General features: G+C 32.6%; 1 protein-coding gene across 1 annotated transcript; it reads left to right on the forward strand.

The window, feature by feature from the left end:
• Positions 1–1,296: 1,296 nt before the first annotated feature.
• On the forward strand, positions 1,297–3,622 carry TVAGG3_0372840 (protein ubiquitination; the record flags this gene model as incomplete). The annotated part of the gene is made up of 1 exon (XM_001315952.1): positions 1,297–2,160. One exon carries the CDS (start codon positions 1,297–1,299, stop codon positions 2,158–2,160), a length of 864 nt encoding a protein of 287 aa, XP_001315987.1.
• Between the last annotated feature and the right edge of the window lie 16,933 nt (positions 3,623–20,555).

A 20,555-nucleotide genomic window follows, 5' to 3' on the forward strand; every position in this document is an offset into this window, starting at 1 on the left:
TTTACTAGTTAAAAAATCATTTGGTATTGATCAAGTTATTTTTTCTGGATAAGATATTATATGGATAATTGGATAGAAAATACAATTATATAATCTTGTACCTGGTTTAATTAAGCTAATTGTCATCAGAAACTTGTAATTTTTATGAATTTCAGATTTTCTTTTCATTACTGCTTTTCTTAATAGGTCAAGTTCTTATTTACGTTATAAAGTATGATATTTACAAATATCAAGTTATCATGTTTTTTGAGAAATTATGAGAAACAAACAAAAATGAAAAAGATAGGAATAGCAATGAATAGTGATGTGGGTATAGAAAATGTAAGAGATATGAATGCAAAGCAATCAGTATTTAGGATATTGACCATAGATTTCGAAAAAAAATGCTGCATATTGAGCGAAAACTATGATTATATTATAAGGCTGTCATTTAAAGCATAATGAAACTATTCCCTTTTCATTTTAATCGAATAAGATAGTAAAGATTTTTGAATTAGCTAGAAACTGATGAGATGTTTTCACAAACCAGATTTTTAATCTCTATAATGCATAATTCACTCAATATCTCAATTTTGATATTGCGAGATATTTTTGCTATCGGTTTAGCAATTTTGACACAATAGCAAGAGGGTTCTATAAGCATTATTATCAACGTAGAATCTGAATATCATATCAGAAAATGTCGCAAATCTGACATTTACCCGACCAAATAGCAAAAATAATTGAATACTTTTCGCAAAAACTTTAAAAATCGATAAAAATATGAAATATAGATATTAAAGAGACTTTTTATATAATATTCATAAAGATTTTCCAAAAATATGAGACCGCAAAATTAAAAAAGTGACGTCTTGAGTGGAGTCAAAGGTCGAAATTGCTAGCTAAATGTTTTTTAGCGAAATTGCGTATTGTACGTTTTTTTCGCAAAACGAAACCCTTATTAACAATTGCTTTCGATAAATTTTCGAATTGGTGTGTTTCATAAACATGATGTAATTCAAAACATATAATTTTACAATATATCAGACAGTATTCTTATATTTTTTTTAAAATACAATTGTTTTTCAATTTACTTATAGGAAATCAATCTCAAGAAGCTTTACTCTTCAACATTAAATAAATTTTCGTTTAAGGGACTTCAATAATATCTAAACAGATTCAATTATGAGAGAATAAGATCTGTAAAGCACATTTAAATCATATATTTTAGTTATTTATATAGTAACAACTTTAATTATAGAATATATAATTTGATAGATTTTAACGATCATATTGCACTTTTTAAACAAAACATCGATGTTGGCTCTTTCTATTTTGTTCATCAGAAGAACATATTATAGAACACATTATAGAACCTATAACAACATTCAGCCCATTACAGTGTTAGAATACCCCGATCAGGCATCAAAGATTATTTGGAGTGTCACGCCAAACAATATTTCAATTTCTTCATCACAAATCAAAAATCTCATTAAAACAAACAAAATATCTGCTGATTTAGCATTTCGCTTGATCGACATTGCTTCCCAAATTCGTGTCAAAGATATCAAGTTATTCACAGATTTTTATCAACAATTATCGAATGAATTCTCATACACACCCAGTCCAAAATGCCTGAGATTAGCTACATTACTATACTATAGAGGTTACCATTTTCCTAATTTCTCTCCTTCAATGAAAGAAGAAGAAGTTCTCAACATTTATTCAATAGATTCACCTTTATACTATATTGCATGGGACAAAGTTGATGATCTCAAGAGCAAATTCCCAGATCTAGATATAAACAAGAAAATTGACAACTTGAGTCCACTAGACTGCGCAATTCAATATGGATCAGAACGTTGCTTCAATTACCTATATTATAAAGGTGCTTACTATTCCAGTGATTCTCAAAAATATGCCGTCCAAGGGGGAAACAACAACATCTTTATTCAAATGATTCAAGATGGTAAGAGATTTGATAATCTTATCAACATTGCATTAGACTATCACAATTTTTACATAGCAACCTATCTTAAATTACATTTCGGACAAGTTCCTGATTCAATCGCAGACTGCTTCTATTATGGAAACTTTGATGTTGCTTCAACTTTACTTTCGAAGGGAGTAGATGTCGACGATCGTCATATTTTCTTTCATCTCAAGTCTATCATTGTTTAATGTAATTTTCTTTCATTTTATGTTTATTTTTGCTTCATGAAATCCTCAATCTAATTATATTTATCATTATTATACAAGAGCATTCATCATTATTACATTGGATTCACTTTGATTTCAAATTGATCATTATTACATTGGATTCACATTAATTTCAAATTGATCATTATTACATTATATTCATTATCACTTCAAATTAATCATTATTATATCAGATTCACTTTGATTTCAAATTTTTCATTGTTTTAGAAAATTCCCATTCTCTTCATATTTTTCTTCATTTTATGAAATTCTTTATAGATTAATACAACTCCACTAATTTACGCAATCCAAACGAATTCAATTGATATCGTCAAGTCTTTAGTTCAATATGGTGCAAATATCAGCTTAGTAACCCTTCTCTTTCTTTTCATATTTATTATTGTTTAAGCGGATTCTCTTTTCTTTCATATTTATCACTATTTCATTGGATTCTTTATCTTTTTATGTTTTTCATTGCATTTTGATATTTTCTTTTGTTTCACATTTTATATTGTTTTATGGAATTAATCTTCAACTCATGTTTATCATTATTTTAGATAATTCTATTTCTTTTAATATTTATCATTAATTTATGACATTCTCATTCTTTTCTTATTTATAATGATTTTATTATATCCACTTTCTTTTCACATCTATCATTATTTCAGACAATTATATTTCTTTTAATATTTATCAATGTTTTATGACATCCTCTTTCTTTTCACATTTATCATTACTTTATGGAATTCTCTTTCTTTTCACATCTATCATTATTTTAGACAATTATATTTCTTTTAATATTTATCAATGTTTTATGACAATCTCTTTCTTTTCATATCAATCATTGTTTTACGACATTCTATTACTAATCATATTTATCTTTGTTTTATGGCAATCTCTTTCTTTTCATATCTATTGGTTGAAAGTTACAAGCTCTCAATTTTCGTCCCTTTTGTACGTTTATTATAATTGTAGCATATTGTCATCAAGCACGCGACTAACCAGCAAAGACGTGTCCTCTAATTCCGTCCCTAGTTCAAGAATCTGGAACTATTTAAGCAAAAACATTCGATTTCAAAATCAAGCATTCTTTATTCAACGAGTAAAACATTAAAGTATGATTTGTCATACACGGAATAATGACAAGCTCTTAGAGTATGTTTAGTACAGAGTTACTGCCAACTTGAGTTCTTGAATTTGGTAAGTTAGAACAAAAGAAGCCATATGTCGCATCTAAGGACTTGTACTTATCAGAGTATTACTAAATGTTTAAGAATGTTAGTTATTCGTCCCAAACTCGTACGTTTCCACGCGAATCTTGATAATAAATATACTATTTTGGACTTTTTGCAATAAATCTTTTTTTACCACATTAGCATATCTGTGTGTATGCTACTTAACCTCTTTAGAGACCATTAAGATAATGTTTTTTGATACTTTTTCAAGACTATGCCATAAAGTAAACGAATAATTTACAAAATGATATTAAAAAATTTAATTTTATTATGCTTTTATAAATATTGAGACTTTTTAGGACTATTTTAAAAATGTAAATAGATCAATCATTTTAATATTAGATAAGATAATCTAAAGACGTCAGATGTTTCAATAACTTCAGATCAATGACTAATATGAAATTTAAGATTTGTGTTAATTTAAGAATTAACAATGGAATCTGGTTTAGAAAGATGGAAAGCATAGAGAATCTAAAGGATAAGAGAGATTAAATACAAAATGCTGCATAAAAAGGCAGATCAGTGAGAAGAAATCATGAGGTTAAAAAGGAACATTCAAATTAGAATATAACATTGCATATTACAATATTAATATTAAAGATAATACTGCACATCATTGTGCAGTGATCCATAAATCAATATTAATATCTCATATGATAAAATCTAATATCATATTACAATATTAATATTAAAGATAATACTGCACATCATTGTGCAATTACACTATTTTAAATATTTTCATAAATAATGACTTACAAGTTAAAAAAATGTAGAATTAACTGCATGATCCAATATTGGACCGAATGTATGTTTGAATCTATAACTGAATTCATTAATGACAAAAAAGTGACTCTATAACTGAGTATCTGGCTGACAATATGCCTGAAAGTTTGAATGTGTCTAGGAATATAACTGACAGTTTGAGTGACATTTTGAATGAGGGTTTGGTTGTCAGTATAACTCAAGGTTTGAGAGAGAATATGACTCACAGTTTGACTGACAATATGACTTAGAGTTTGAGTGACAGTATGAACAACTGATTTGGTGATAGTATGAACTACAGTTGACTGAGAATATGACTCGGTTTGACAGACACTGATTACGGTTTTAGTTAGAATAAGACTGATTGGTGACAATATGACTGACGGTTTGACTCAATATGACTTGGTTTTATTTGATATGATTGAGAGTTTGGGTGACAATATGACTCATAGTTTAAGAGAGTGTATGACTGATGGTTTTAGTGAGAATAAGACTGATAGTTTGAGTGACAATATGACTGTTGATTTGAGTGAGTGAATGACTGACAGTTTGACTGACAATATGACTGACGGTTTTAGTGAGAATAAGACTGATAGTTTGGGTGACAATATGACTCATAGTTTAAGAGAGTGTATGACTGATGGTTTTAGTGAGAATAAGACTGACAGTTTGAGTGACAATATGACTGTTGATTTGAGTGAGTGTATGACTGACAATTTGAGTGACAATATGACTGACGGTTTGACAGACACTATGAATTAGCTTTTTAGTTAGAATAAGACTGACAGTTTGAGTGACAATATGACTGACGGTTTGACAGCCTCTATGACTTAAGGTTTTATTTAGAATATGACTGAGAGTGTGGGTGACAATATGACTGTTGATTTGAGTGAGTGTATGACTGACAATTTGAGTGACAATATGACTTCGGTTTGACAGACACTATGAATTAGCTTTTTAGTTAGAATAAGACTGACAGTTTGAGTGACAATATGACTGACGGTTTGACAGACACTATGAATTAGCTTTTTAGTTAGAATAAGACTGACAGTTTGAGTGACAATATGACTGACGGTTTGACAGCCTCTATGACTTAAGGTTTTATTTAGAATATGACTGAGAGTGTGGGTGACAATATGACTGTTGATTTGAGTGAGTGTATGACTGACAATTTGAGTGACAATATGACTTCGGTTTGACAGACACTATGAATTAGCTTTTTAGTTAGAATAAGACTGACAGTTTGAGTGACAATATGACTGACGGTTTGACAGACACTATGAATTAGCTTTTTAGTTAGGATAAGACTGATAGTTTGAGTGACAATATGACTGACGGTTTGACAGCCTCTATGACTTACGGTTTTAGTTAGAATAAGACTGACAGTTTGAGTGACAATATGACTGACAGTTTGACTGACAATATGACTGTTGATTTGAGTGAGTGTATGATTGAGAGTTTGAGTGACAATATGACTGACGGTTTGACAGACACTATGAATTAGCTTTTTAAAGATATAAAAATTGGATATTGATTCATGATCTAAGTAACTTCGATATTGAGTAATTCGGCATATGCGATAAAAACATATATTTATAGTTTTTTTTGGATTTTATGATTTTAAATATATTCAAATTTGGCAATCCAATAGATTTTTAAAAAATAGGTAAATAAAAATAGATTACATATGCAGCAGATTTAGAACATGAAACAAATCTTATAGTGACCAAAAAAAATTCATGATCCAAAAAAGAAAAAAATGGCTAAATCAGAATCAAACCTTAGCATTAAGAATCATTATGTCAGATGTTTCCACTACACTACACCAGAGTTCGAAAAATACCCTTGGTGGTTCTATTTATAGCTACTCCCAACGATAGGCGGTGTCCCCAGCTTTAGAGAGGTGTAAAAGTAAAGCAAATCGGGTATTTTTATTATTCCACATATCCATATTTTTAATATGTATAATAATATTTTTTGCTTTGTTAGAATCTTGGTCAAAAAAACGATAACTTTAGGAATTTTAACGCAAATTCGATAATTTTTTCTTGGGATTAATCTATCTAAAATTAAACTTCAACAAGCATTTTCTCCAAAATTCGGGAATTAACAATTAAGGGTTTCGTTTTGCTAAAAATTGTCACTTTTATAGCAAATTTGTTTTTTGGATGTTTTGCGAAACCAAAAAAAAACTATGATATATCAATGTGTGTGTAAAGAAAATACTTTATTTACTAGTTAAAAAATCATTTGTTATTGATCAAGTTATTTTTTCTGGATAAGATATTATATGGATAATTGGATAGAAAATACAATTATTAATCTTGTACCTGGTTTAATTAAGCTAATTGTCATCAGAAACTTGTAATTTTTATGAATTTCAGATTTTCTTTTCATTACTGCTTTTCTTAATAGGTCAAGTTCTTATTTACGTTATAAAGTATGATATTTACAAATATCAAGTTATCATGTTTTTTGAGAAATTATGAGAAACAACAACAAAAATGAAAAAAGATAGGAATAGCAATGAATAGTGAGTGGGTATAGAAAATGTAAGAGATATGAATGCAAAGCAATCAGTATTTAGGATATTGACCATAGATTTCGAAAAAAAATGCTGCATATTGAGCGAAAACTATGATTATATTATAAGGCTGTCATTTAAAGCATAATGAAACTATTCCCTTTTCATTTTAATCGAATAAGATAGTAAAGATTTTTGAATTAGCTGAAACTGATGAGATGTTTTTAAACAAACCATTTTTTAATCTCTATAATGCATAATTCACTCAATATCTCAATTTTGATATGCGAGATATTTTTTGCTATCGGTTTTAGCAATTTTGACTACAAATAGCAAAGAGGTTTATAAGCATTATTATCAACGTAGAATCTGAATATCATATCAGAAAATGTCGCAAATCTGACATTTACCCGACCAAAATAGCAAAAATAATTGAAATACTTTCGCAAAAACTTTAAAAATCGATAAAAAATATGAAATATAACGATATTAAGAGACTTTTATATATAATATTCATAAAGATTTTCCAAAAATATGAGACCGCAAAATTAAAAAAAGTGACGTCTTGAGTGGAGTCAAAGGTCGAAATTGCTAAGCTAAATGTTTTTTAGCGAAATGGCGTATTGTACGTTTTTTTTCGCAAAACGAAACCTTATTAACAATTGCTTTCGATAAATTTTCGAATTGGTGTGTTTCATAAACATGATGTAATTCAAAACATATAATTTTACAATATATCAGACAGTATTCTTATTATTTTTTTTAAAATACAATTGTTTTTCAATTACTTATAGGAAATCAATCTCAAGAAGCTTTACTCTTCAACATTAAATAAATTTTCGTTTTAAGGGACTTCAATAATATCTATATAACAGATTCAATTATGAGAGATAAGACTCTGTAAAGCACATTTAAATCATATACATTTAGTTATTTATATAGTACACTTTAATTATAGAATATAAATTTGATAGATTTTAACGATCATATTGCACTTTTTTTAAACAAAACATCGATGTTGGCTCTTTCTATTTTGTCATCAGAAGAACATATTATAGAACACATTATAGAACTATAACAACATTCAGCCATCATACAGTGTTACGAATACCCGATCAGCGCATCACAGACTTACATTATCGACACTTACACCAAATATTTCATTTCTTCATCACAATTCAAAAATCTCATTAAAAACACAATAATATCTGCTGATTTAGCATTTCGCTTGATCGACATTGCTTCCCAAATTCCGTGTCAAAGATCTCAAGTTATTCACAGATTTTTATCAACAATTATTCGAATGAATTCTCATACACACCGTCCACAAATTGCCTCGATGATTAGCTACATTACCATACCTCATAGAGGTTACCATTTTCCTAATTCTCTCTCTTCAATAAGAGAGAAGAAGTTCTCAACATTTATTCAATAGATTCACCTTCTATACTATATTTGCATGGGACAAAGTTGATGATCTCAAGAGCAAATTCCCAGATCTAGATATAACACAGAAAATTGACAACTTGAGTCCACTAGACTGCGCATTCAATATGGATCAAAACGTTGCTTCAATCTCTATACCTTATAAAGGTGCTTACTATTCAGTGATTCTCAAAATATGCCGTCCAAGGGGGAAACAACACATCTTTATTTCAAATGATTCAAGATGGTAAGCAGATTGTGATAATCTTATCAACATGCATTAGACTATCACATTTCTTACTATGACACCTATATCATAATTACATTTCGGACAAGTTCTGATTCAATCGCAGACTGCTTCTATTACTGGAAACTTTTGATGTTGCTCCTCAACTTTACTTTCGAAGGGAGTAGATGTCGACGATGTCATATTTTCTTTCATCTCAAGTCTATCATTGTTTAATGTAATTTCTTTCATTTTATGTTATTTTTTGCTTCATGAAATGCCTCATCTAATCTACTAATTCTATTCATAATTATTATTCCATAGCCATTGCATTCATCAATTTAATTACATTGGAGTTCACTTTATTTCAATTGATCCTTATTTACATTCCATTATTTCATTGACCCATCTCTGATTATTAATATCTTAATCAACTTATATCATATCTCATTCCATATCAGATTCACTTTGATTTCAAATTTTTCATTGTTTTCGAAAATCCCATTCCTTCAATTTTTCTTCATTTTATGAATTCTTTATAGATTAATACAACTCCACTAATTACTGCATTCCAAACGAATTCAATTGATATCAGTCAAGTCTTTAGTTCAATTGGTGCAAATATCACTAGTAACGCTTTCTCTTTTCTTTCATATTTATTATTGTTTTAAGCGGATTCTCTTTTCTTTCATATTTATCACTATTTCATTGGATTTCTTTATCTTTTTAATGTTTTTCATTGCAATTTTGATATTTTCTTTTGTTTCACATTTTATATTGTTATTATGGAATTAATCTCAACTCATGTTTATCATTATTTTAGATAATTCTATTTCTTTTAATATTTATCATTAATTTATGAACTTCTCATCTTTTTCTTATTATATAGATGATTTATTATATTCCACTTTCTTTTCACATCTATCATTACTCAGACAATTTATATTTCTTTTTAATATTTATCAATGTTTTATGACATCCTCTTCCCCCTCCTTTTCTCACTTTCATTAACTCATCTCATCGCACATTCTCTTGTATATAATCATATTGTATGAGTTTCTGTTATTTGTGTGTGATAGCAATCCGACATAGTTCCTGTACAGCATTACTCACATCTATTCACTATATGTGTGTTCTCCCTTTCCACATGAGATTGTTAGTCTTTGTGATTCATATCAATATTGGTTTTATACGACAATTATGAATTCACGAGCACAGATTCATTATTGATATAAGTTCTTGCTATTAGGCACTCTCTCCACATACGGTCTTTTTCACATATATTTTGGTAAAGAAAGTATACTAAAGCTGCCTACACTAGCACTATTTGTTGGGTGACAATAACTGACACCTGTGTAAGTTGTATTAAATGTTAAAAGTTGAATGTAGAGGACAAGCTATATGTCATCGAAACAGCAATATGGAACTAGGCTAATCCTAGAGCCAAAACAAAGCACGTGCAATCTAGCTTTTTAATTAGAATCACAGACACTGCCATACCTCAGCTCTGAGTGCACAAAGGATGACACAGGGAGTCATCTGACATAGACAACACCATTGTATATCTTAGAGTTATGTACTAGAGTAGATATGCACGTACCATTAGTGACTGACTTTGCAGACGCAGTATGAGGAGAGGAAGAGTCATCACACCCGTGAAGAATAATAATGCATATGAGTTAGAGCAGGTTATGAGGAGAGAGAGAATTAGAGAGGTAGAAGATTACTTGCCCACCCCATAGCGTTCGAACGTTCTTCGAAAGCAAGAGGCAGGAACCAGTTGAGAGAGAGAGAGAGGACACGATAGCCAACTATGCGCCTCGCACACATAAGGACTTTAGTATCGAGAGGTTATCATAACCAAACCGTTAAGGATGTTAGTTAACTTCCCCGTCCCAGAACGTCGTACGGTTTTCCCACGCGAATCCTTAGAACTTTACCTAACTATAATATATCTATTTGGAACATTTTTCCTGACAATAAAATCTACTTTTACACCATACATGTAGCATAATTCTTGTGCGTACTCGGCATACTTAACTCTTAGAGACCATTAAGTACCTAATGTTCTATGATACTTTTTCAGACTATTGCTAACGTAAATATAGAATAATTTACCAAAATGCTATTAAAAATCTAATTTATTAATCGCTTTGATAATAGCTGAGACCTTTTTAGGATTCTCTTAAATATGAAATAGATCAATCATTTTTCAAATATATGAGAATAAGATAATCTAAAAGACGTCAGATGTTCTCATCAACTTCCAGATCAATGACTAAGCTACTTGAACATTCTACACGACTTTTGTGTCAATCCCTTAAGAATTAACAATGGAGCCATATCTGGCTTTCGAAAGAAGGACAAAGCATTGACATCCCTAAAGGTTCATAAGAAGAGATTTAAAATACAAAATGCTGGCCATAAAAGGCAGATCAGTGAGAAGAAGATCACTGATGGTTATAAGGAAGCATTTCAAATTAGAATATAACATTGCATATTACATATTAATATTAAAGATAATACTGCACATCAATTGTGCCAGTATTCGCATAATCAATACTTAAATTATCTCAGTATGAATAAAAATTCTATTATCTATTACAATATTTCAATATTAAACGATAATATCTGGCATCATTGTGCAATTGACACTATTTTGACATAATTATTTCATAATAGGGATGACTTACACAGTTAAAAACATGTACGGAATTAACTGGCTGATAGCATTATTGGACGCGAATGTATGTTAGTAATCTATAGACTGAATCCATTAGTGACCAAAAGTGACTCTATAACTGAGTATCCTGGCTGACAATAAGCTGAAACGTTTGAAAATGTGTCTGAGGAGTTAAATACACTGATCATTTTGAGTGACATTTTGAATGAGGGTTTGGTTTGTCAGTATAACTCAAGGTTTGAGAGAGAATAGTGAACTCACAAGTTTGACTGACAATATGACTTAGAGTTTTGGAGTGACCAATATGACTGTTTTGATTTGAGTAGAGTTTGTTATGACTCGACAATTTTGAGTGACAATATGACTCTCGGTTTGAACTAGACACTATGCATACGGTTTTAGTGAGAAAATAAGGACTCGAATAGTTGGATGACAATCATGACTGACCGGTTTTGACAGCCTCTTGATTACGTTATATTTTAGATAATGATTTGAGATGTTTGGTGACAATATGACTCATAGTTTAAAGAGAGTGTGATGACTGATGGTTTAGTGAGAATAAGAAGCTGATAGGTTTGAGTGACACATATGACTGTTGATTTGAGTGAGTGAAATGACTCGACAGTTTGACTGCCAACAGACTGAGTTTTTTAGTGAGAATAAGGACTGATAGTTTGGTGACAATAGACTCATAGTTTAAGAGAGTGTAATGACTGACTGGGTTTTAGTGAGAATACAGACTGACAGTTTGAGTGACATATATGACTGTTGATTTGAGTGAGTGTATGACTGGACATTTGATGTACAATATGACATGACGTTTGACAGCACTATGAATTATTGCTTATTTAGTTTAGGTATAGAGACTGACAGTTTTGAGTGACAATACTGACTGACCGGTTTTGACAGCCTCTATCGACTTAAGTTATTATTACTGAGAATAATGACTGAGAGTGTGGGTGACAACGTATGACTGTTGATCCTTCAGAGCTGCACACTCCCCCCCCACGACCGTCCAATCCCCTCTGCCTTTTCCCGCCTCAGTCGCCACCCCCCTCCCCCCCCTTCCCAACCTAATTTTAATCCCACCCTAACCCCCTCCACCACTAGTGCCCCGCCCCGACACCCTCCCATACCCTCCACACCCACCCACCCCAAACCCCCTCCCACCCACCCTCCCACCACCCTCAGCTACCTTTACCCCCCATTCCACCCCAACCTTTTCCCAACATCCCTTTCTTCCCACAAGACACCACCCTTACCGCCCAAAAAACAACAAACAACACTTTTAAATAACTACACCGTAATTACCTCGTTTTCCTTAGATGGGATGAATTTGATTTCCCGTCTTAGTCACTTTCTGTTGTTAGTTCCTTTATTTTCGTTGTTTGTCTTCAGTTTCTTTTTTCTATATTCTTTTTTCTTCCTTTTTTCTCTCTTATTCTTTGCTAATCTCGTTACATTTTATCACACCTCATAATATTATATTGAGGGGAGATGCGGAAAATTTGAGTGACAATAGATTGTAGTTGACAGACAACATATGAATCTAGCTTTTTAAGTTAGGAATATAGACTGAACAGTTTGAGTGCCAATATGACTGACGGTTTGACAGACACTATGAATTAGCTTTTTATTTAGAATAAAGACTGACAGTTTGAATGACAATATGACTGACGGTTTGAACAGCCTCTATGATTAAGGTTTATTTTAGAATAATAGATGAGAGTGTGGGTGACAATATGACTGTTGATTTTGAGTGAGGTGTATGACTGCAATTTGAGTGAACAATATGACTTCGGTTTGCCCCAGACAGCTATGATATCGAGCTTATTTATTAGGAATAAGGACTGACGTTTGAGTGACAATATGCATGCGCTGAGGTTTGACAGACACTATGAATTAGCTTTTTAGTTAGGATAAGACTGCTAAGTTTGAGAGACAATATGACTGACTCGTTCTGCACAGCCTCTATGACTTACGGTTTTTAGTTAGATATAACACTGACATGGAGGTCATATGTGAACAATTATGAACTGACGTTTGACTGACATTGATTGTGTGAGTGAGTGTACTGATTGAGAGTTTGAGTGGACATATGATGCGACGGATTTGACAGGACACTATGAATTAGCTTTGACTTTAGTTTAGAATACTAAGATTTAGCAATTGACTACGGTTTGACGCTTGACCAAGTTTTATTTGTAGAACTAAGGCTGGGATAATTGACTCTGATTGAGTAGTTACACTATACATATGAACGTTAAGTATTAGAATCACCTGAAGTGTGACAATTAGACTTTGTTTATGACGTTATGGCAGAAATATGACCAGAACTTCGTGACAACACTGGAATTAGCTTTTATACGATGACTGACATTGAGTGACAATTGATACGGTTTTGACAGACACCTATGCTTAGCGGTTTTAGTTAGAATAAGACTGACAGTTTGAGTGTACAATATGACTGACGGTTTGACAGCCCTCTATGAACTTAAGGTTTTATTTAGAATAGACTGAGAGTGTGTGGTGACAATATGACTGTGTGAATTTGAGTGAGTGTATGATGACAATTTGAGTGACAATGATGACTTCGGTTTGACAGACACTATGAATTAGCTTTTTAGTTAGACATAAGACTGATAGTTTTGAAGTCGCAATGATGCCGACGGTTTGACAGGACACTATGACTTAACGTTTTAGTTAGAAGAAGACTGAACAGTTTGAATGACAATATGACATGACGGTTTGGACCAGGCCTCTATGACTTAAGGTTTTATTTAGTAATATATGCTGAGAGTGTGGGTGACAATATGACTGTTATTGAGTGAGTGTATGACTGACAATTTGAGTGACAATATGACTTCGGTTTGACAGACACTATGAATTAGTTTTTAGTTAGAATAGAGCTACATAGTTTGAGTGACAATATGACTGACGGTTTGGACAGCTCTATGACTTTAAGGTTTTTATTAAGAATATGACTGAGAGTGTGGGTGACATATTGACTGTTTGATTTGAGTGAGTGTATGACTGACAATTTGAGTGACATAATGACTGTCGGTTTGACAGACACATGAATTAGCTTTTTTAGTTAGAATAAGACTGACAGTTTGAGTGACAATATGACTGACGGTTTGACAGCCTCTATACTTAAGGTTTTATTTAGAATATGACTGAGAGTGTGGGTGACAATATGACTGTTGATTTGAGTGATGTGTATGACTGACAATTGAGTGACAATATGACTTCGGTTTGACAGACACTATGAATTAGCTTTTTAGTTAGGATAAGACTGACAGTTTGAAGTGACAATATGATGACACGGTTTGAACAGCCACTATGAATAAGCTTTTTTAGTTAGAATAAGACTGCAGTCTTTGAGTGAACCAATATGACTACGGTTTGACAAGCCTCTTGACTTATCGAGTTTTTAGTTAGAATAAGACTGACAGTTTGAGTGACAATATGACTGACAGTTTTGACTAGACAATGTGACTGTTGATTTGAGTGAGGTATGATGAGAGTTTGAGTGACAAATTGAGTGACCGTTTGACAGCACTCATGAATTACTTTTAGTTAGATAAGACTGATAGTTTGAGTGACAATATACTGTTGATCTTGAGTGAGTGTATGACATGACAATTTGAGTGACAATATGATTCGGTTTGACAGACAGGTATAATTAGTTTTTAGTTTAGATATAAGACTGATAGTTTGAGTGACAAATATGACTGGACGTTTGAGAGTTAAACTATGAATTAAGTTTAGTATGTAGATATGACTGACGAGTGTGGGTGACATATCTGACTGTTATGAATTTGATGTGAGAGTATGACTGACGAATTTGAGTGAGCAATCATGACTTCGGTTTGACAGACACTATAATTAGCTTTTTAGTTAGGATAAGACTGACAGTTGAGGTGAAATATGACGACGGTTTGAAAGACACTATGAATTAGCTTTTAGTTAGTAATAAGACTGACAGTTGAGTGACAATATGACTGACGGTTTGACAGCCTCTCATGACTTTACGGTTTTTGTTAGAATAAGCACTGACAGTTTGAGTTCAATATGCACTGACAGTTTGACTGAACAATATGACTGTTGATTTGAGTGAGGTGTGGATTGAGAGTTTGAGTGACAATATGACTGAGGTTTGACAGACACTATAGAATTAGTTAGGTTAGGATAACGACTGACAGTTTGAGTGCACAATATAACTGTTATTTGAGTGAGTGTATGACTGACAATTTGAGTGACAATATGATTCGGTTGCAGACACTATGATTAGCTTTTTAGTTAGAATAAGACTGTAGTTTGAGTGACAATATGACTGACGGTTTGACAGCCTCTATGGCTTAAGGTTTTATTTAGAATATGACTGAGAGTGTGGGTGACAATATGACTGTTGATTTGAGTGAAGTGTATGATGACAATTTGAGTGACAATATGACTTCGGTTTGACAGACACTATGAATTAGCTTTTTTAGTTAGAATAAGACCTGACAGTTTGAGTGACAATATGACTTCGGTTTGACAGACACTATGAATTAGCTTTTTAGTTGAATAAGACTGACAGTTTGAGTGACAATATAGACTGACCGTGTTTGACAGCCTCTTGACTTTAAGGTTTATTTAGAATTATGACTGAGAGTGTGGGTGACCAATATGACTGTTGATTTGAGTGAGTGTATGACTGACAATTTGAGTGACAAATGAACTTCGGTTTGACAGACACTATGAATTAGCTTTTTAGTTAGAATAAGACTGACAGTTTGAGTGACAATATGAACTGACGGTTTGACAGACCTTAATGACTTAAGGTTTTTATTTTAGAATATGACTGACGAGTGTGTGGTGCCATACTGACTGTGTTATGTCTTGAGTGAGTGTATGATGACAATTTGAGTGACAATTGATGACTTTCGGTTTGACAGACACTATGAATTAGCTTTTTAGTTAGAATAGACTGACAGTTTGTGAGTGACAATAGACTGACGGTTTGACAAGCCTCTATGATTTAAGGTTTATTTAGAATATGACTGAGAAGTGTGGGTGACAATAATGACTGTTGATTTGAGTGAGTGTAATGACTGACAATTTGAGTGACAATATGACTTCGGTTTGACAGACACTATGAATTTAGCTTTTTATTAGGATAAGACTGACAGTTTTGAAGTGACAATATGACTTCGGTTTGACAGACACTATGAATAGCTTTTTAGTTTAGAATATAGAACTGACAGTTTGAGTGACAAATGACTGACGGTTTGAAGTTTCAGCTCTAGTGACTTAAGGTTTTATTTTGAATATGCTGAGAGTGTGGGTGACAATGATGTCTCGATGATTGAGTGATTGTATGACTGATAATGATGTGACATATACTATTCGCGTTTCAAGACAGAACCCACTTACTGAATTAGCTTTTAGTTTAGAATAAGACTGAAAGTTTGAGGTGACAAATATGACTGACGGATGTTGACAAGACACTAGAATTTAGCTTATAGTTAGATAAGACTTGACCAGTTCTTGACGTGAAATCATATGATCATAACTGACTAGACCCTATGACATTACAGAGTTATTAGATAGACTGACAGTCTTGAGTGAACAATAATGAAATCTGACAGTTTGAACTGACAATTATTGACTGTTGATTTGAGTGTAAGTGGTAATGAATTTGAGAGTTTGACGTGATAACATATACTAGTATACAGCCTCTATGACTTAAGGTTTATTTAGAAATACTGACTGAGAGTGTGGGATAACAAATAATGACTGTTGATATTGAGGATGAATTATGACTGACATTTCGAGTGCAATATGATTCGGTTTGCCAGACACTATGAATTACGCTTTTTAGTTAGAATAAGACATGACAGTTTTGAGAAATATATGATCAGGATGACAGACCACTATGAATTAAGCTTTTTAGTTAGAATAAAGAACTGACAGTTTGAGGACATAAGACGACGGTTTGACAGCCTCTATGATTAAAGAGGTTTTTTAGAATAGCTGAGAAGTGTGGGTGACAATATAGAATAATTGGATGAGTGTATGACTGACAACATTGATACAAATAAGACTTCGTTTGACAGACCCACTAGATTAAGTCTTTTTAGTTAGAATAAGACTGACAGTTTGAGTGACAATATGATGACGGTTTGACAAGAACACTATGGACTTTAGGGTTTTAGTAGACCATCAAAACTGACAGTTTTGAGTGATCAATATGACTCATATTTTTAGAAGAATTAATATGGACTGATGGTTTTGTGAGAATAAGACTGACAGTTTTGAGTGACTATATGAACTGTTGAATTATGAGTGAGATGTATGACTGACAATTGACGATGCAAATATGACTTGGTTTTGACAGCACACTATAATGATAATTAGTTAGTTAAATAAGACGACAGTTTGAGTGACAATATGGATGCGGTTTGACAGCCTCTATGACTTAAGGTTTGTATTTAGATAATAGGTGTGAGGTGACATATCACTGTTTGATTTGCAGTGAGATGTAATGACCTGTACAATTTGAGTGCAATATTACTTCGCGTATTGACAGACACTAATGAATTACGCTTTAGTTAGCAATCAACTGAAGTTTTGGAGTGACAATATGACTGACGGTTTTGACCAGCCCCTCTAGACGTTAAAGGTTTTTAATTTTAGAATTATCGACTGAAGAGGAGTGGGTGACATATGACTGGTTGGATTGTTGAGTGAGTGATGACTGATCAAATTGAGTACAATATGACTTGGTTGACAGACACACTTGAATTAGCTAATTTTAAGTTAATAAGACTGACACAGTTTGAGCTGACATTATGACTGGAGTTTGCACGACACTATGAATAGCTTTTTCGTATATTAGAATAAAGACGACAGTTTGAGTGACAATTATGACTGGACGGTTTTGAAGCCTCATATGACTTACGGTTCTAGTTAGAATAAACTGAGTTGAGTGACAATAATGATGACAGTTTGTACTGACAATATGATGGTGATTTGAGTGAGATGTATGAATTGAAGTTTTGAGTGATAATCTGACATGATCGTTGGACAGACATCATGAATTAGTTTATAAGATTAGATAAGACATGACATGTTTTGGAGTGACACAGTAGTGTACTGAGCGGTTTGACAGCCTCTATGACTTAAAGGTTTACTAAAATTTAGAATATGAATGAGAGTGTGGGGTGAAAATATGACTGTTTGATTTGAGTGAGTGTATGACTGACAGATTTTGATGACAATATGGACTTCGGTATTGACAGAACAACTATGAAATTTAGACTTTTTAGTTAGAATAGACTAGACATTTGATGTGACATATGATGACAGGTTTGACAGTACCTACTATGAAATTAGCTTTTTTAGTTAGGATACAGATGCAGTTGAGTGACAATAATGAATCTGACGGTTTTTGGACACGCATCTTGTATGACTGTCGGTTTAGTTAGATATATAGTGACTGACAGTTTGGAGTGACACATATATGACTGCTTAGTTTGACTGACATGATGTATCTGGTTGATTTTGAAGTGAGCTGTAGATGAGAGTTTGGGAGTGACATCTGACTGACGTGTTGATCGACCTATGATTAGCCTTTTTAGTTAGGATAAGACTGATGTGTGGGGTGAACAATAATGACTGTTGACTTTTGAGTGAGTGCTCTAAGTTGACTGACAGAATTTGGTGACAATATGAACTTCGGTTGTACAAGACACTAATGTAATTATAGCTTTTAGTTAGAATAAGAACTGAAGTTTCGAGTGACAATATAAACTGAGTTTGATTAGTGAGACTGAGTTATTTGATGACCATGAATCAACATTGACTTTCGGTTTGACACGACATTATGAATTAAGTTTTTAGTTAGACATAAGACTGAAGTTTGAGTGACAAATTATGACTGACGGTTTGAAAGCCCTATGACTTAAGGTTTTTATTTAGAATATGACTGAGGTGACTGGTGACAATAATGACTTGTTGATTTGAGTGAGTGTAATGAAATGACAATTGAGTGACAAATATGACTTCGGTTTGACAGACACTATGAATTAGCTTTCTAAGTTGAAGAAGCCTGACAGTTTTGAGTGGACATTATGACTGACGGTTTGAAGCTATGACTTTCAAGTTTTTATTTAGAATATGACTTGAGAATGTGTGGCGTGACATATGACATGTTGATTTGAAGTGAGTGTATGTACTGTGACAAATTTGAGTGACAATATGTAATTACGTTTGACAGACAACTCATGAATTAGCTTTTAGTTAGGATATAGATTAGACAGTTTTGAGTGACAATAATGAACTACGGTTTGAACGCCCTCTATGACTTAAGGTGTTTACATTTAGTAATATGACATGAGAGTTGGTGACAATATGACTTGTTGATTTAGAGTGAGGTATTGACTGAACAAATTTGAAGTGCAATATGTACTTCGGTTTGACATGACAGCTTATGAATTAACGCTTTTTAGTATAGGATAAGAACTGACAGTTTGAGTGACAATACTGATAGACGGTTTGACAGCCTCGGTGACTTAAGGTTTTTTATTTAGCATAATTACTGAGAGTGTGGGTGACAATATGACTGTTGACTTGAGGAAGTGGTATGACTGACAATGTTGAGTGACATATACTTTCAGGTTTGACAGCCATAATGAATTAGCATTTTTAGTTTAGAATAAGACTGACATTTGAGTGACAATATGAACTTCGGTTGAAAGACACTAATGAATTAGTTTTTAGTTAGAATAAGACCTGACAGTTTGGAGTGACAATAGGACATGACCGGTTCAGATCACTAATGAATTAGCTTTTAGTTAGGTATAAGACTGGACGTTTGAGTGACAATATGATCTGACGTTTGGACAGCCTCTTATGACTTTACGGTTTTAAGTTAGAATAAGACTGACAGTGTTTGAGTGACAATATGACTGTTACAGTTGTGAACTGACAATAATGATGTTTGATGTTTTGAGTGAGTGTATGATTGAGAGTTTTGAGTGTACAATGATGACTGACGGTTTTGACAGACCTAATGAATTAAGCTTTTAGTTAATGGATAAGACTGATAGTATTGAGTGACATATAAACTGTTGATTTGGTGAGTGTATGAACGAAATTGCAGTGACATATGATCGGTTTGACGAACACTAATGATTAGCTTTTTTAGTTAGAATAAGACTGACAGTTTGAGTGACAATATGAACTGACGGTTTTGAACAGCCTTATGATTAAGGTCTTTATTGTAGAATATGACCGTAGAGTGTGGGTGACAATATGAACTGTTGATTTAGAGTGAGTGGTATGACTAAATTTGAGTGACAATATGACTTTCGGTTGACCAGACACTTATGAATTAGTCGTTTTTTTAGTTAGAATAGACTGAAGTATTGAGTGACATATGACTGAGGTTTGGACAGACACCTAGACTGTTGATCTTGAGTGATGTGTAAAATGACATTGAAAGTTTTGAGTGACAATCTGACTGACGATAGTATT

This window comes from Trichomonas vaginalis, chromosome V, assembly GCF_026262505.1.
Source record: "Trichomonas vaginalis G3 chromosome V, whole genome shotgun sequence".
Taxonomy (NCBI): Eukaryota; Parabasalia; order Trichomonadida; family Trichomonadidae; genus Trichomonas; species Trichomonas vaginalis.